Below are 15,775 nucleotides of genomic sequence, written 5' to 3' on the forward strand. Positions count from 1 at the left end.
AAATATGTTCATTCCCGCTCACAAGCGCACTCTTATATTTAGGCACTTTTAGGTTTTAATTTATTCACATTTTCCACATCATTACACTTATGGCTCTGTCACCCTCCTGATATTGGTCAGCATAACTCGATTCGAAATCCAGATAGACATTCCAGGTCGGGGTGTGTCACTGAATAAGTAAAACGTGAAGTCAAATAAGATCAAAACATAAGAGATTCTGCATTTTCTTGTGAAATTAACTTACAAATGACGAGGTCAGACACTCGTACTAATTTTCTCTATAAAGTCAGTTTTTTTGGGTCAATTTCTGCCAGGGCCACCATGTGTAGGCTAGCAGGTTTTGTTTCCTCATGTTTACTTGGTTTTACTTTTACCTCTCCCCCTTCCAAGTCACGGACCCAGCTTTGAAGCCTTGAAGAATCCAACCTGCAGCATTCACATTTCACCATGAAGGTAAAGAACAACATACTGAACCCATTTTACATCTCTTGTCACATCCTACTGACCTTGGATTCCAATTCACCATTGACAAACTACCATCCAACCATTTATTGGGCAGCTATGACTTTTGAAGATAAAACGACATTGGCCCAAATTTTTTGACATTAATAAAAAGTTAAAAATTAAATTAATTTAAAAAAATGAAAATCCTACAAGCAATGCACCGGTGCAGTGGACGGCTGAATTGTAACGGCCACAATCTAGCCATTCAAACTCTGGCGCATCCCATACACTGGTTTACCGTAGAAATGTACACAACAAATAGAAAATCCATGCCTACTACATATTACAGAAACTTCCATATGCTCAAATATTTATTGAACCCATGAGGGTGAGTCATAAGTACAGAGAAAATCTCAATTCGTAAAGCCAAAAGAAAAGCATGAATGGAAACCTGGGAAGGAGACATTCTAAAAGTTGTACAAACTATACACAAACCAGCCCCCCCAAAACACCCTGTAAAACTCTATCCACCTTCAATAAATCTATGCTTCTCCGCTCTCTCTATACACCGAAGAACTGACCCAGCGCAGATATATATCGACCAAATACCAATGGAGTGACTGTAGTGCTCATTCATACCAGAATCCATACATTGCTTGCAGCCCTCATCAAACAGAAGTTGCCACTTCTGCCTGGCTTCCTCTGCTCCGGTGGTGATGCTTTCCATGGCGGCGCCTCCCTTTCCCGAATGTGACGGGGTCAAACACACGCAGTCTTTCAGCTTCTTGGGGACTGATCACACACTCTGAGGGAGGAGACTTGTATCGGATTCTATCGTAGCAGTAGGAGTACGTCATGTGCTTCATCCTTAAACTCTCCATCTTCATTCTTTGGAGGCGGGTGACACCAGTAGGGACTGATTCTGAATTTTGGGTCTTTTCGCACTTCTTTGATAATTGTTCGATTGGATCAACTGCACAGCCGTGTAGAACAAGGTCGGAGAACTCAGCCAAATAGGGAGCATACTTGTAATTCACTCGGTATTTGCCCCCATTGGTAGCCCAATCAGATCCATCCCATATTGTGGCATACAATGACATTGGCTTAGCAGGGAAGTCACCACCCATTGATTCTGTTTTCTTGAACTCTCTAATGGGAACATTGTCAACATAAAAGCTGCAAGTAATTGACATTGGAAACAAGTACGCCGATCAAAATCTGAATTACAGAACTCATAAAAAATGAGGTGAACAATAAAAGGCGAGAAATCGCTACGAACAAAATTTTCGCTTGAATTACAAAAATTCTATTTTCATCCAGTTTCCCTAATATGAAAACGTGCACCAAAATTCCTATCCTTTTCTTTTCTACTTTTCTCACAAACCAACCACAGCTGGTTTTGACAAAACAAGAGGCGGTATTAAAACAACGAAAAGAACAAGTTATGTGCTGTATTTTCCTAAAAGGAGAAACCCCGCCTCTGCATTTTCCCTACACAGAGGCATCACATCAAACCTCCCACCCCAAAACAGTAAACTCCAGACTTCAGAGAACATGACATTATTGGTGACAATATGGAAAAATATGCCTCACGAAAAGTTGATATGCTAACAGATAGATTTAGCATTCTAATCCGAATTTAGAGTGGAGAGTTTTGATTGATGCTCACATGATCTGAGAGTCAGTCCAGAGAATGCTGTACTGATGGTAATCGTCGGACGGATCAAACCAGAGATTGTATCTCTCTTCCCTGCCGGTGTTGGTGCTTCCGTTGCCGTAAATATTGGTCTGAACCCTCCATTCTTTGCCCCGTATATTCCCCAAAAACTCGAAATCAATTTCATCATGGTACTTCGGAAACATGTCACCGTTCGACATCTGTTAACATTAAACAGATTAGAACCTGTATTCCTATTCATTTAACAGCTTAATGAGAAAATAAAAAGGAAAACACCAGCAAACATCAGTGTGGAGTATTTAGTCATCCGATTGATAACGAAAATTGTTCGTTTAACAGGACCGAAATCTTGAACACAATAAATGAAAGTAAAAACTCATCTGGGTGTGAATTTCAGGTGACAAAATGGACATTTAAAATGTAAAAAGTTAAAAGCAGCCTATCTGGGTTATCTCAGAAGGTTGAGAAAACAAGTTTTTAATTGGATATTGGTAGAATTAGATCCACAACATTTTCTGGGCTCCACACCACCAAATTTAAAGGAAAAACTGTTCAGATTAATCAGCTAACCATAAAGATTGAATCTTTACTGAACTGTTAAATTGAGAAGTAAAAATCTGGGTCATATTATTTTGTACAACGTAAGATACAATCAAACAACAAACAAAGAGGGAAACAAAATAAATTAAAACCCTTAATCAGATAGAAAAACAGGATTAACTCACATAAAACGCAACAACAACTCCAGCAGTGTAATCAGCAGGCAGCTTAATGGAAGCACTGAAAAACCCATGCTGGTAGAGGTCCTGAGAAACAAATCCAGACCCTGCAAACAGACATAGCCACCAAAAACCAAACAAAGACAACAACTTCAAGGTAAAAAAAAAAAAAGAAACTCATGAAACGTCGCCACCTCAAAAACCCAGAAACCAAAAATATCAAAACCCTTTCACATGATTCTCGAGACAGAAACCCAAAAGGGAAACAGATTACAGACCTGTCCGTTCGTCTAGTGAGAGATGGACGGATTTCCCATCTCTAAGGATCATCAAATTGTCATCCCCAAAAAGCTTGGTGTACCCTTCATCGAAGGGTATGATTGGTAAATTTCCAGAGGGTGCAGAAGCAACAACTCCAAGAACAAGCACTTGGCAGGCACACAGAAACAATCCCAGATGAAAAAACCCCATCTTTTCACCTAAAAAATAAATGGTTTTTCTTTCTTGCTTTCTTTTGAGCTTTTTTATTTGTTTTGAGAATTCAGAGTGTATATATAAGAAGGTGAAGAACTAGAAGAGAGCAAGAGCAGAGAGAGAGGGGCAGAGAGAGAAAGAGAGACGCTTGTAAGAATACCCCTATCTCTCAACAGCGATGGAGAGAGAGAGAGAGAGAGAGAGCCGAAAAGGCTAATGGGGGGAATGAAGGAAGACAAGGCCAAGGGCAAGTCATTTTATTGCCGAGTGTCAGTGGAAGCTGTTGAGCTGTTTTCCGTTCATATGCACATCGCTCCACGCCTTTCTTTTCGTTTCTTTCTTTTTTATTTCACCAATTATTTTATTACTTTTATATTTATATTTATATTTATAGGGTAAATTTCTTTTTAAAAAATTCTAAAAAAATTCTGAAATGTCATGAATTTATACATTTTTTAAAATTTATAATATAAAATAAAATTTTGAACGATTTGTCATATTAATTTTTCAAAATTTGTTGTAATGCAATCTCTTTAATTAAGGGACAATATAATTATCCTTAATAAGACTAACTCCAATGGTGGGCTAAAAGTCAAATTACCCCCCAAAATTTTCCCCCAAACCCACTCCAACCCAAGGAGAAATTTTGGGCTAAATGCTAAATGCTAAACCAATGCCAAATTCCCCCCAAAATTTAGCCCATAAATGGGAGTGAACTCCACCCAATATTTATCGGAATTTAAATTTTTTTAGATTAAAATGTTCATAAAATTAATTTACGATAGTCTACATATTTATTTATTTTTTTAATTTAATTTAACAAAAAAAAATAGCCTAAATTCATTCTTTAATAATTTCGGGCTAAAATTTTAGGCTAGAACGGTTGGAACAGAAAAACTGTTTCTGGGCTAAAAACTAAATTTTTCGGGCTAAAAAATTTGACTTTTAACCCAACCATTAGAGATGGTCTAAGGGGATTTTTTTTTCGAAATTGTTCAATTCAAATTAAGTAATCAAATTTGCATTGCGCACAATACAAATTAAGAGTTATTTTATTTTTTTATAAATGAATGGATAGTTGCGTATTTTTTGTCATTCAATATATGCAATCACAAAATTATAGGTTACGATTAGGTATGCAACTCAGATAAATACTGTGTTTGTCATCTACTTTTAGTCAAACTTGAATCATTCTCTAATCAAGTAAAACCAAATATCGTTATACAAACGACTAACTGGTAATACAACGAGTGAAATGGATGATCCGTCTTGTTACCAATCAAACACCACATAAGCGACATACGTATGAATGAACTACTTAATAAACCGTAGCAATATTATAATGATTTTTCAAATTATATGGAATATATCATAAGAATTTATAACATAGTATGGATGTTGTATGTTGCAGGGGTTGGTGAATGTTTTAAATGAAATTATAATTACGCGTTTACAAGTTTGGTAAAGAAAAGATCTAATGCTCATAAATACCTTCCAAACAGTATTACGTAGAACTCCTATATTAGAGAGTTTGTCAACAATATGATCAATATATGTTTGGACTGAACACATGACTTATCATCATACTTTGCAATAAGACATGCAAAGCATGCGGTTTACTATTGCATTGAGAAGAATTATGAACTCATATGGGACACATTTTATTGTTCTATTCAACGAGAAGTGCCTCCCACTTTTTCATTAAGAATATCTAAGAACTTGGTGGACCGTTGAAAATGAGTTATTTGTTCTTTCTCATCTTCACTTTCTTTCTGTTGTCTATACTACTATGGCATTGATATACATAATTATACCTTTCGGTTATATAACATCTTAACGTGCTTTGAATTTTAAACTGCCATCGCAATTTAGATATATGCTTAAGTCGTCGGTAACACGCATTAACTAATTCTTAATTCCATTATTCCTTATACAGTGATTTCGAACACTTTATCCCACCTTCAAGACTTTGAAATAGAGTACTCATAGCTTGAATGTTAATCTTTGAAGAAGTCTACATTCTTCAAAGAGGTATAAAGTGCTCAAATAATAATTCCATTAAAAGTAAAAATATAAAATAAAAATAGACAGAATTGAGAAAGCATGAATCATTACGGGTAAAAAAATTATTATTAAGACTTTTGGGGCAAAAAAAAGTTCACCTTTAAACTCTTTTTATCCTTTTTAAAAACTTAATTAAAAAAAGGAAAAGCAGCTCAATCAGGCAACCGCCCAAGGCGCCGTCCCTTTTCAAGTTTATTTGTGCAGCTTGCTTTCCTAAACTACCCCCATATTACGGCATATATTTACGGATTTGCCACAATCAGCATTTAATATTGAACCATATTTGACTACTTAAAGATGATTAGAAATTCCTACTTAAAACTCTTAATATTTTAATCACAAAACTTTGTGTTTATGATCAAAACCATTCAAACTATGAATCACACTGTAAATATCATCTCTACAAAAAATAAATTAAAACTAAGATCGTTTAGTCAATCTATTATAGCAAATACATAAACAGTTCGTAATGTTTTTATCAATTTCGTTCATTTGTTTTTAAACAGTTTGATGACTAAACAACATTAATTTTAATTGATTTTTTGCAATCATTATATGGTGATTTATAATATGAACGGTTCTGATTATAAACATAAAATTCTATAAATTGACAACGAACAATTTTGAGAAATTTTAACTAGGAGTTCCTACTCATCTTTGAGTAGCCAATTATTGTCATTTAAAATTTCTTTTATGGTCAATATTTTCATAAAAATATTCAAAAAATTAGAGAACAATAGGGAAATAGGAGGTGAAGTTTAAACTTTACCTTATATCGGAGAAACTATCAAGTCTAGGCTAAATTCGATAGATATTGTCGAATATCGATATTTCTAACACATTTGTTAAATATCAAAAAAAACTTTTATATTTCATTCATACCAATGTTTAATATTCCTAAAATTTCATTTTAAATTTCATAATTAGATTGTAAGCAACCTATATTTATATACAATGTATCTGTGGATGAAAATATCGATATGGATATTTTAAACATTAAACAAAACAAGCGGGCTGTGATACCAATCTGGTAATTTAAGTCGAGCATCTAGGCAATTTAATCCAATCTGGGGGAAGCGTCTAATTTCGGCGCGTGGAGGAATTGACACGTGGTCCAAATCACCGGACACCGGCTGAGCGGGCGAATATGCAAATTACTCACAATTTATCAAGAATATTGGTTTTTTTTCCAACTTTAGTAAATTCCACTTGGCAAACGGTGCTGCACTGCTGACGTGACACCTTGTCTCCCTTACACCTCAAATCCCAAGTAGCCGTTGAGGGGACCCACCCAGAATCCACAAAAAAGAAGCCGAGTTCCGAAGAAATGGATTTGGACCGTAATTCATGGGCCTCTTAAGGAACCCGCTCCTAACGCCGTTAATCACGGGGTCAATCCCGTCAAAGGAAATTAAAGCACAGTCCCCTGGGCCATGAGTCCGTGACCCCCCTAATCATAAGCTTGCTTAACGTCCGTGTCAGTTGAAAACGGCGTCACCTCCCCTGATTAGGAGAGCATTTTTTTCTCACCACCATTTAATATGATGTATATTTTCCATTTTATTTATCATCGTTAAATGAGTTTAAATTTCAAGATTCATATAGTGGATAAACACAAATCTCAAAATTCGAACTTATCTTACGATAATAAATAGAGTGATGATCATACACCACACTAAATGGTGATGAGCAAAAATGCATTCCTGATTAGGCCCCACATTTCACGCAGAACAGATAACAACATTATGTTAGTTGCTAATTTTGGTTAATTAACAGAATTAATAGAGTAGTATTTACTAATCAATCCAATAATTTCGTGAATTCGATTTGAAGTGAATTTGCATATAACAGAAGTTGGGTAAAATTCTTATGATAACTACCACAACAGTAGCCATTCAGTACCACGATCTGATGATATATTTTTTTATTTGTAAATGAAAGGTCTTAGGTTCGAATCTTTTGAATGATGAATTTGATACCAACTTAAGTTGTCTATTGTGTAGTTTAGCCAAACTCTCCCCTCCTTTTAATGTAAAATATATTGTTGTACTAAAATAAAAAATCAAAAAAAATCAAAAACCCTACGACAACGGTATAATTGGCATCGCTACAGATTTCGCCGTAAATGATAGACTTCAAGAATTAAGTAGCCCAAACTAGACTGTGCTAATATACGCCGTTTGCATGGCATTATACCACGTGGCACCGTGGCATTTGCCCCGCATGGGAAATAACATATGGGGATCTAACATATTATATATATGAGAGTTGAGATCATCCCGATGTTGCATGGAGGATGATGCTGCCTATGGCAATGATGGTTGCCATGCAGGCACATGTTTGCAAGATCTATAGCCGTCCACTACCCAAGATCATCAGATCGACGGTTGATGTTTGTCTCGGAGTTGTTAAATATGTTTTTGCCAATCACTATGCAACATGTGAATTTTTGTGGATTTCTTGGCAGTCGATGACTATCAACGGTTAGGATTTCTTATTGGAGAACATGGGACATAGAGCACAACACGTTTTAAGGCTATTTCCAGGAAAAAAGAAAAGAACGTAAAAGTAATATTTGATGCCAAAAGTGGAGATAGGATCCTCGTCGAATTCTTTTTGGGAGAATTTCAAAAATCTCTTAATCATGTATGTTCATCGTATATTATGCGATCAGTTTTCGTTAGGTACTATTTGTGTTTAATTTTAAATAATATAATTTTAAATGATTTATAACTGCATGATGTACGATTAAAGTACATGATTAACGGATCTCTGAAATTCTCACAAAGAGAATCCGACGAGAATCCTATCTCCCAAAATTGAGTATTGGAATGGTGCAAGTCACCATATTATCAACGCTTACGTTTAATTTTATTTTATGCATTAGAAAGAGATTTGAGTCACATAAATACTTTGCAAAGTTATATTGATTCCCAGCTCTTTTAGTGTACTAAGTTTAACACAAGAATGCTGAAAATTATTATAGCAGGCATCAGATTACTTACACGATTTTTTTCTTCGATGGTATTGAAAGTGGTTGCAATCTAGATTTCTCTTTTTAAATGAATTTATTTTTAAAAAAATCAATACAAATACGACACCTAAAAATAATGGATAAATAATACCGACCAAAACAAATACACCTAAAAATAATTGTTTCTCGAGTTCCTGGGGGGATGTTCGCCTGCGGTCTAAAAATCGAGCTTTTTCTTTCGTTTCTTGTCTCGCACTCTTTTATATTTAAGATTTTTAATGGTGGGGTGGGGTCCGATCAATAGTTCTCAACCACGTGTACGCGGTCAGGAAAATAGCGACTTTTATTCGCCTAGATATTTCCACGTCAGCCATCGAGGAGGAGGAGGACCTGACCTTCTCTGCTTTTGGCTTCTGGTGGGCGTTGGGCGGTGGATGGTGGGTGGTGGGTGGTGGTTCTTTTGTTCCTTCCTCCCGCGCCGATTTTTGGTTGTCCTTTTCCTTATGTGGCAAACCCTACCATGTACTATCTATTCTCTATCACATTTCAAAACACGCCCACAAGAGAATGGCTTATCCATATATCAATATATTTGTCTTACAATATTATGTGACTAATTTTTTTTTATAGATCTTATCATCTTAATTCAGATCATAAGATACAATCTTTAACAAAAAATAATAGCCCAACCATATTCAGATTATTTACAACTATGATCCGTGATGAGATATGTATTCAATTAAAGGTATTACTTTTGACATGTTCTAGATGATGAAAACTTCTGTACGTATAATATTTCGTAATATATAACATGTTACATACACTTATTCTTCACGTAAATTTTCTATATAGTACCAAAAATAATATAAAAAATTCAAAATTTTCTCAAAATTATACCAGACAGAGATATATAAATTCTGACATAACAAATAGAAAAGATACAATAGAAAAAACAATTGATGGGTTTTCACATCCCGCCCCGAGGTGGATCACTTCCCGGGCCCGCTCCACCACCGTAGCACGATATTGTCCGTTTTGGGCTTACCATTCCTTCACGGTTTTGTTTTTGGGAACTCACGAGCAACTTCCCAATAGGTCACCCATCATGGGATTGCTCTAGCCCCCTTCTCGCTTAACTTCGAAGTTCATACGGAACCCGAAACCAGTGAGCTCTCCAAAAGGCCTCGTGCTAGGTAGGGATGGGAATATACATATAAGGTCCACTCCCCTGGGCGATGTGGGATGTCACAATCCACCCCCCTTAGGGGCCTGACGTCCTCGTCGGCACATCGCGGCCAGGGTTAGGCTCTGATACCAATTTGTCACATCCCGACCCGGGGGGGGGACCACTTCCCGGGTCCGCTCCACCACCGTAGCACGATATTGTCCGCTTTGGGCCCCGACCACGCCCTCACGGTTTTGTTTCTGGGAACTCACACGAGAACTTCCCGATGGGTCACCCATCCTGGGAATGCTCTCGCGCACTACTCGCTTAACTTCGGAGTTCCAACGGAACCCGAAGTCAGTGAGCTCCCAAAAGGCCTCGTGCTAGGTAAGGATGAGAATATACATATAAGGACCACTCTCCTGGACGATGTGGGATGTCATAATGAGTCTGTTTTTATAGCCGTTGGCTGTCCAGAATAAGCTTTAAAATTGAAAGCTTCCACTGTGAAACCATGGTGCATGGAAGAAATAAAACAGATAATTTAGGAAAAATAATCATTACATAAATGGCCGTGTATGTATACAAAATCATTTAGATTCCACCGAACGCAGCATGAAGCCAAAAATAATAATTATGAACACTCTGGTGGGCACCTCCTCCTCCAACAACTACTGCATCGCATCCTATAAATTTGTATATACAGAAGTATTTGTGGTCAAATATATATATATATATATATATATATATCTGTATGCCCGTTTCACGTCATTTATTCCCGACATGTTAAACCCAACGAATCGTTTTTTTTTTTTTTTTTAATAAATGATGTTATCTACATTAAGAGAAATTAACTTATTTAGCTTTATAATAGAATAATAATAATATGATTTAAATTCTTCTTTGACAAGAATTGAATCTAAGACCTCTCACTTACAAATGAAGAAGAATATTACGAAACTGTAGTATAAAGTGGCTCCACAAATCGAATTCTAGATGCAATCAACCAAGCTCCGATCCCTTACTTTGCCCATCTCTTTCTCTCTCTATTACGAGTTTCGACACGTCAGGACTCAAGAGGCTAATTTCCAATGTGTCATTGCTTACATTACAAGAAAAAGATGTAAATCATGACTATTATTTGTCGTGATGAATAAATATATCATCAACCGCTCAAATGGTGTTGTTTGATTTGACAATTTTTTCTTTCCGTTTGATGTTCAAAGTTTTGTCAAATTATTGATGTTTGAATTTATAAATCAATTTATACTCACAGTTTTCCTTTAAGCTTTTAGTTTTTTAAACCTCAAAATTTGTTTAGTTAAATTTAATTTTCGTTTAAAAAATAAAAATTAACAACTGAAAACTAAAATAATTACTAAAAGGATCCTTAATTTGTTGTAACAAACGAAAGTGGTGGACACACGCAAATTAAAGCACGAGTGCCGTTGAGTTGAAAAATATGGTTTGGAGACAGAGGGGAGCGTTGGAAAGCTAGCCCCATCAAATGAGGAAATTTTGTAGTGTGCTAAAGACACAGTCTGATACACAAAGTGTCATAATATAAATATTTGTAATTTTTTTTAAATAGTCAATCATTTAAATCATGACACTTTATATATTGAAACGTGTTAATAAGCACATCTTAAAATCTCCCCATTTGACACATTTGCCACTCCCCTTGTTACTTCTGAATCATTTCATATTTGCATGTATATCTTTTCATTCATGTGTAACTGACACCTATCCTATGATTGAACATCTGAACTAAGTTTTTCAAAATTGGAGTCACCACCACTAATTTATTTTATTTATGTTTGTTTGTTGGTAGTTAACATAATAAATAAAGGCGTTTTGATTGAGGACGCAATGTACAGTTGCTTTCGTCTTTCAAGCTCATTTCTCATCGATGGAACCCTAATACGTATCTCTTAGTAAGATTAATCAAATATCCCAGCCACTTTGTTTCGTTGCTTAATCATGTCCATCCATCTTTATATAAATAGCCAGCTAGCTACATGGTCACGGCCTAAACCCTAGCATAAGGTAGTTGATTTTAACCTTTTTCTAGACTAGGTCAAGATGAATCGATAACGATATCAGTGTCTTCAATAAAAATGATGGAAATTTGCTTAAAGACATGAAAATTAAATTGAAACTTTAGGGAATGTTAATACGTCAGAAGTATCGACGAAATTTGTCAATTTTAGTTGGAACTTAAGAGTTTCTCCAGTATAGAGTGAAGTCTAACCCATTTTCATATCTTCTCTAATTTTTCCATATTTCCACTAAAATGTAAAAAAAAATGAACATATATATATACACACACACACATCACAACAGTGGCGAAGGTACATGAGGGTGAGGAGTGGCGGCCGCCCCTCCCCTTGCTGGAAAACATGCCTAGGAGCGCTAGTTCAACCCCTTCGTTGTTTTGGTGGAATTTGCAGAGGAAGGGCGATAATTTGGTTGGATTTGTAGAGGAATGATGAAGACGGAGGAGAGAGGTTGGGGCGGCGGTGGCGGCCGAGGGGTGGGGGGGAGGAGAAGATGGAGGAAAGAAGATGGGCTGAAGAAGAAACCATAGCCATGGCATGGAGATTAGCAGACATCGGAGAATAAGAGTTCTGTTTGGTATTGTAAGATCCCACATCGCCCAAGGATGAAGATCCTATAAGCCTTATATGTATATTTCCATCTCCAATTAACACGAGGCCTTTTAGAAGCTCATTGACTTCAGGTTCCATTGGAACTCCGAAGTTAAGCAAGTTTGCACGAGAGCATTCCCAGGATGGGTGACCCACTAGGAAATTCTCGTGTGAGTTCTCAGAAACAAAACCGGGGCCCAAAGCGGACAATATCGTGCTACGGTGGAGTTGAGCCCGGGATATGGTGGGGGCCCGGGCCGGGATGTGACATGTATTGGGTTTAAAGGGGTTGGTTTGCATTTGGTTACGAAGATAGCAAAAGTTGAGATTGTTTTAAATTTGGTATTGGGTTTAAATGGGTTGGCTTGCGTCTGGCCCCATCTTTTTTTTTTTTTTTTTTTTTTTGTGGTTTATTAACCCATTTTTTCATTTATTATTATTATTATTATTATTATTATTATTATTATTCTTGTATGTATTTTTATTTTCTCTTTTAAGATTCCCACCGTATTTATCTTAAACTTTCACATTATTTATAAATATTGTATTACTTTTTAAAAACAATGTAAATATTGTTTAATGCTTATTTTACGATAATTTAAATCCATCTAAGCTCTTGCCTAGATCTCGCCTAGGCACCTAGCTACTAGGTTCCAATCCATTGTTTGACTACCGCCTAATATTTTAAGAGGATCTAATCCTAGCCAATTTAAGCTTCCATTGGCTTTGATATTATTGCTTACAACCGTTTTGATGGAAATACTATTTTTTGTTATGAATATTGACTCAAAACTTTACACTCTCCAATGTGAAAGCAACCGCTTCGATTAAACTTTGCATTCTTTTGAATTTCGCCCCTCCCCTGGGCAAATCTTGGCTTCGCCACTGCATCGCAACTAGAAAATTTAGTTGATATATCATATATAGGAATTTGTCTAAACTATGAGTTCTAATTTAATATATCTTCATTAGGAAGTCTTTTTCTTGGACAACTGTAAGAATGAATATTTAGAAACGAAATCAATATCATCCACCACTCAACTTTGACATGGCTTTTAATTAGTGCACATCTGATGGATATATACGGGCCAAATATGTGCCTGCCAACTAGTCGATGTATGCATATTAACGAAAGACATTCACAGGAAATACACGCCACTCATGTTAACTCGATCCAAATCCCTTCGTGTTATTGTCATGCATCTAAATTTTTCGCATGATCCCAAAATGTCTACATATATGTTGTAGTTTATATGGCAAAATAAATCTGAAATCAACTTAAAAGACATAAATTCGACAATACTTGGAAAACTTTGAATTTGGTCTGATTTGAGCCCGCGACTCATTGTTTCGAAGAGAACGTTATCATGAATCCAACATAATGCTTTGCTGTGACATGAGCTTTTTCAACCGAATTCTATCAATTAAAATGTGTAATAGGATTCTAAGTTTTTAGGATATTTTCGAGATTTTGTTATTTGTTTAATTCATTTCTTATTTGAACTCTTATAAAGTTGAGGACTAAAAGACACCATACAAACCTCCTTTAGGGTACTAGGGTTTGTTATCTACCATATTATCAATCAATAAACTTTGACCCTCTTTCTCTAATGATTTCCGATTTCCTCATCCTTAAAGTTTTAATTTGATACTTTTTTTGTCGTTGAGTCTCCTTTGCTCTTGCTGCATGAAAGTAATAATAATATCATAGCCCATCGAGACAATTGAGAAATTGGATACAGCTTGATCCTTTTACTTGCTACATCCACATGCTTCACACAAAACTAAATTATTTGAAAATAGCGTAATTACTAGTTAAGAATCGATATTATATGGTATCAAACATTTACGTGCAACACAAGTTTGTCCATCAGCTCCCTATACTTTCCTGGATTCGATAGTATAATTAATAAACTAATATATTGGTTAAAAAACTAAATTTTCCAGTAAGCAAGCATAATCCAAGAAGATTAAAATAATGCGGATAAAATTTTAAAGAATAAAAGTTCAAATGAAGAAAGTGTTGAAAGGGTGATGGAACTGGAAGGAAGCGAGAGATTTTCAATGTGCTTGGAACACAGGACGGTACATTACATATCTTTATACAATTAGAATGACACTTCAAGAAAAAAAAAAACTTTCCTCCACTTATAAAAAGACATATATAGTATCGTTTCGTGTTCCAATTACATTAAAAAATCTAAGCATCAGTCTCCATCAAGTAGTTATGCTGAGAAACCTAACTCGGAAATTAAAGAAGCTTATCTGACAACCACTAGGACTCCGTGATGATTATTTATCTGTATATTATGAATGCTAATCCCACAAATAGATAATTAAAAATGATGGCCTTGAGTATGCAGTCATGATTAGGAACAATCAAAAACATTTAAATGGTAGGAAATGCTTGCATCAATGATAGCAAATCCATTGTCATTTTCCCATTCCTCAAATTCATCATCCTTCCTCCATAACCCTAGCTGTACAACTAGTGTTTGGTTCATCATAGTTATGAGGGTAGGAATAACTTTTAAAAGTAGAGTCTACATGTATTGGATTGGTATTGCTGTGGCCGTAAATTCTAAAATGGACTGGCATCATGCTATGATTCAAGATTCTTAGTTGTTGTGTCGTTGATTAAAAATTCTGAATCATGGTATGAACCGGTCCATTTATAAAATCCCTACTATGGCTAGCAAGTATGTAGCAACTTGGGATTGAAAAAGTAATCACTTTGAAGCGTGGTCCTAAACATGAAATTCCAAGTGCATGCAAGCTCATGAACATAATCACTACCAGCAGTACTCTTTGTTGCCTTTTGTAGCAGGGTCCAAGGGAGGAATTTGTGGGAAATGTCTCTAGACTTTTTATTGTGCGGCCAATTCTTAAGAAAGGGATTGGTCTTTTGCATATAACTAGTCAACGTCATATATCCAATTCAAGTTTATAAGTTTGTGTTTGTTAAGAGTATACAATTATTTGAAAGTAACATATGAGAGTTTTGGCATTCCTGATTCCTCCAATCCAAGAGTACACAATTATTTCTGAAAGTAACATATGAGAGTTTAGGGTTTTCATTTTTGCTACGTGTCCCCATAGCCTATTGCAGGCCGGTCCTGTATTCTATCTGATGGACAGTAATGACTTCAAGGTTGGTCTGTAAGTCCTAATCCAGTTCAGAAATATGGGTCAGGCTAACCCAATTGTAAAAACCAAACCTTTGAGGTCTGACTTTTTCTTCCGTAGATCGATCAAACCTCAGGGGGTTCTTGTGCCACCAACATCGTTACTAAGATGGAGCTCTCAAGCAATGATGGAGCTAATATGGGGTTATTGGCTGCTCATTAAATTGTCATATTCTTTGTACACTGAAAAATTGTTTGTGAGTAACATAACAAAGGTTGGCATAACCTCTCATGGATTTATTTGTTTGAAAAAGGCTAACCTTTACCTTTTCAATCTATTCTGCAACCACATTTTTCTCTTTGGAAAAATAGAATTCCTCAAGGGGTGATGCTCAAACAGCTAGATAGCTAGGACGCCTCTACAAAGTGTAACATTAAGAGAGCGGATATATACTTGGATCATTCATATATGTGAACTTGTGAT

At 35.9% G+C, this 15,775-nt stretch overlaps 1 protein-coding gene across 1 annotated transcript; it reads right to left on the reverse strand.

Annotated features, from left to right (window-relative positions):
• Positions 1-787: 787 nt before the first annotated feature.
• On the reverse strand, positions 788-3,546 carry LOC125472011 (probable xyloglucan endotransglucosylase/hydrolase protein 28). Its single transcript, XM_048573037.1, has 4 exons — positions 3,120-3,546; positions 2,848-2,948; positions 2,114-2,322; positions 788-1,620 (listed from the first exon to the last, which is right to left on the reverse strand). Exons 1-4 carry the CDS (start codon positions 3,310-3,312, stop codon positions 1,113-1,115), a joined length of 1,011 nt encoding a protein of 336 aa, XP_048428994.1. The 5' UTR covers positions 3,313-3,546; the 3' UTR covers positions 788-1,112.
• Positions 3,547-15,775: the final 12,229 nt, after the last annotated feature.

The sequence above is a fragment of a genome, unplaced genomic scaffold (assembly GCF_019419815.1).
Source record: "Pyrus x bretschneideri cultivar Hongxiangsu unplaced genomic scaffold, Pyrus_bretschneideri_v1 Contig63, whole genome shotgun sequence".
Taxonomy (NCBI): Eukaryota; Viridiplantae; Streptophyta; class Magnoliopsida; order Rosales; family Rosaceae; genus Pyrus; species Pyrus x bretschneideri.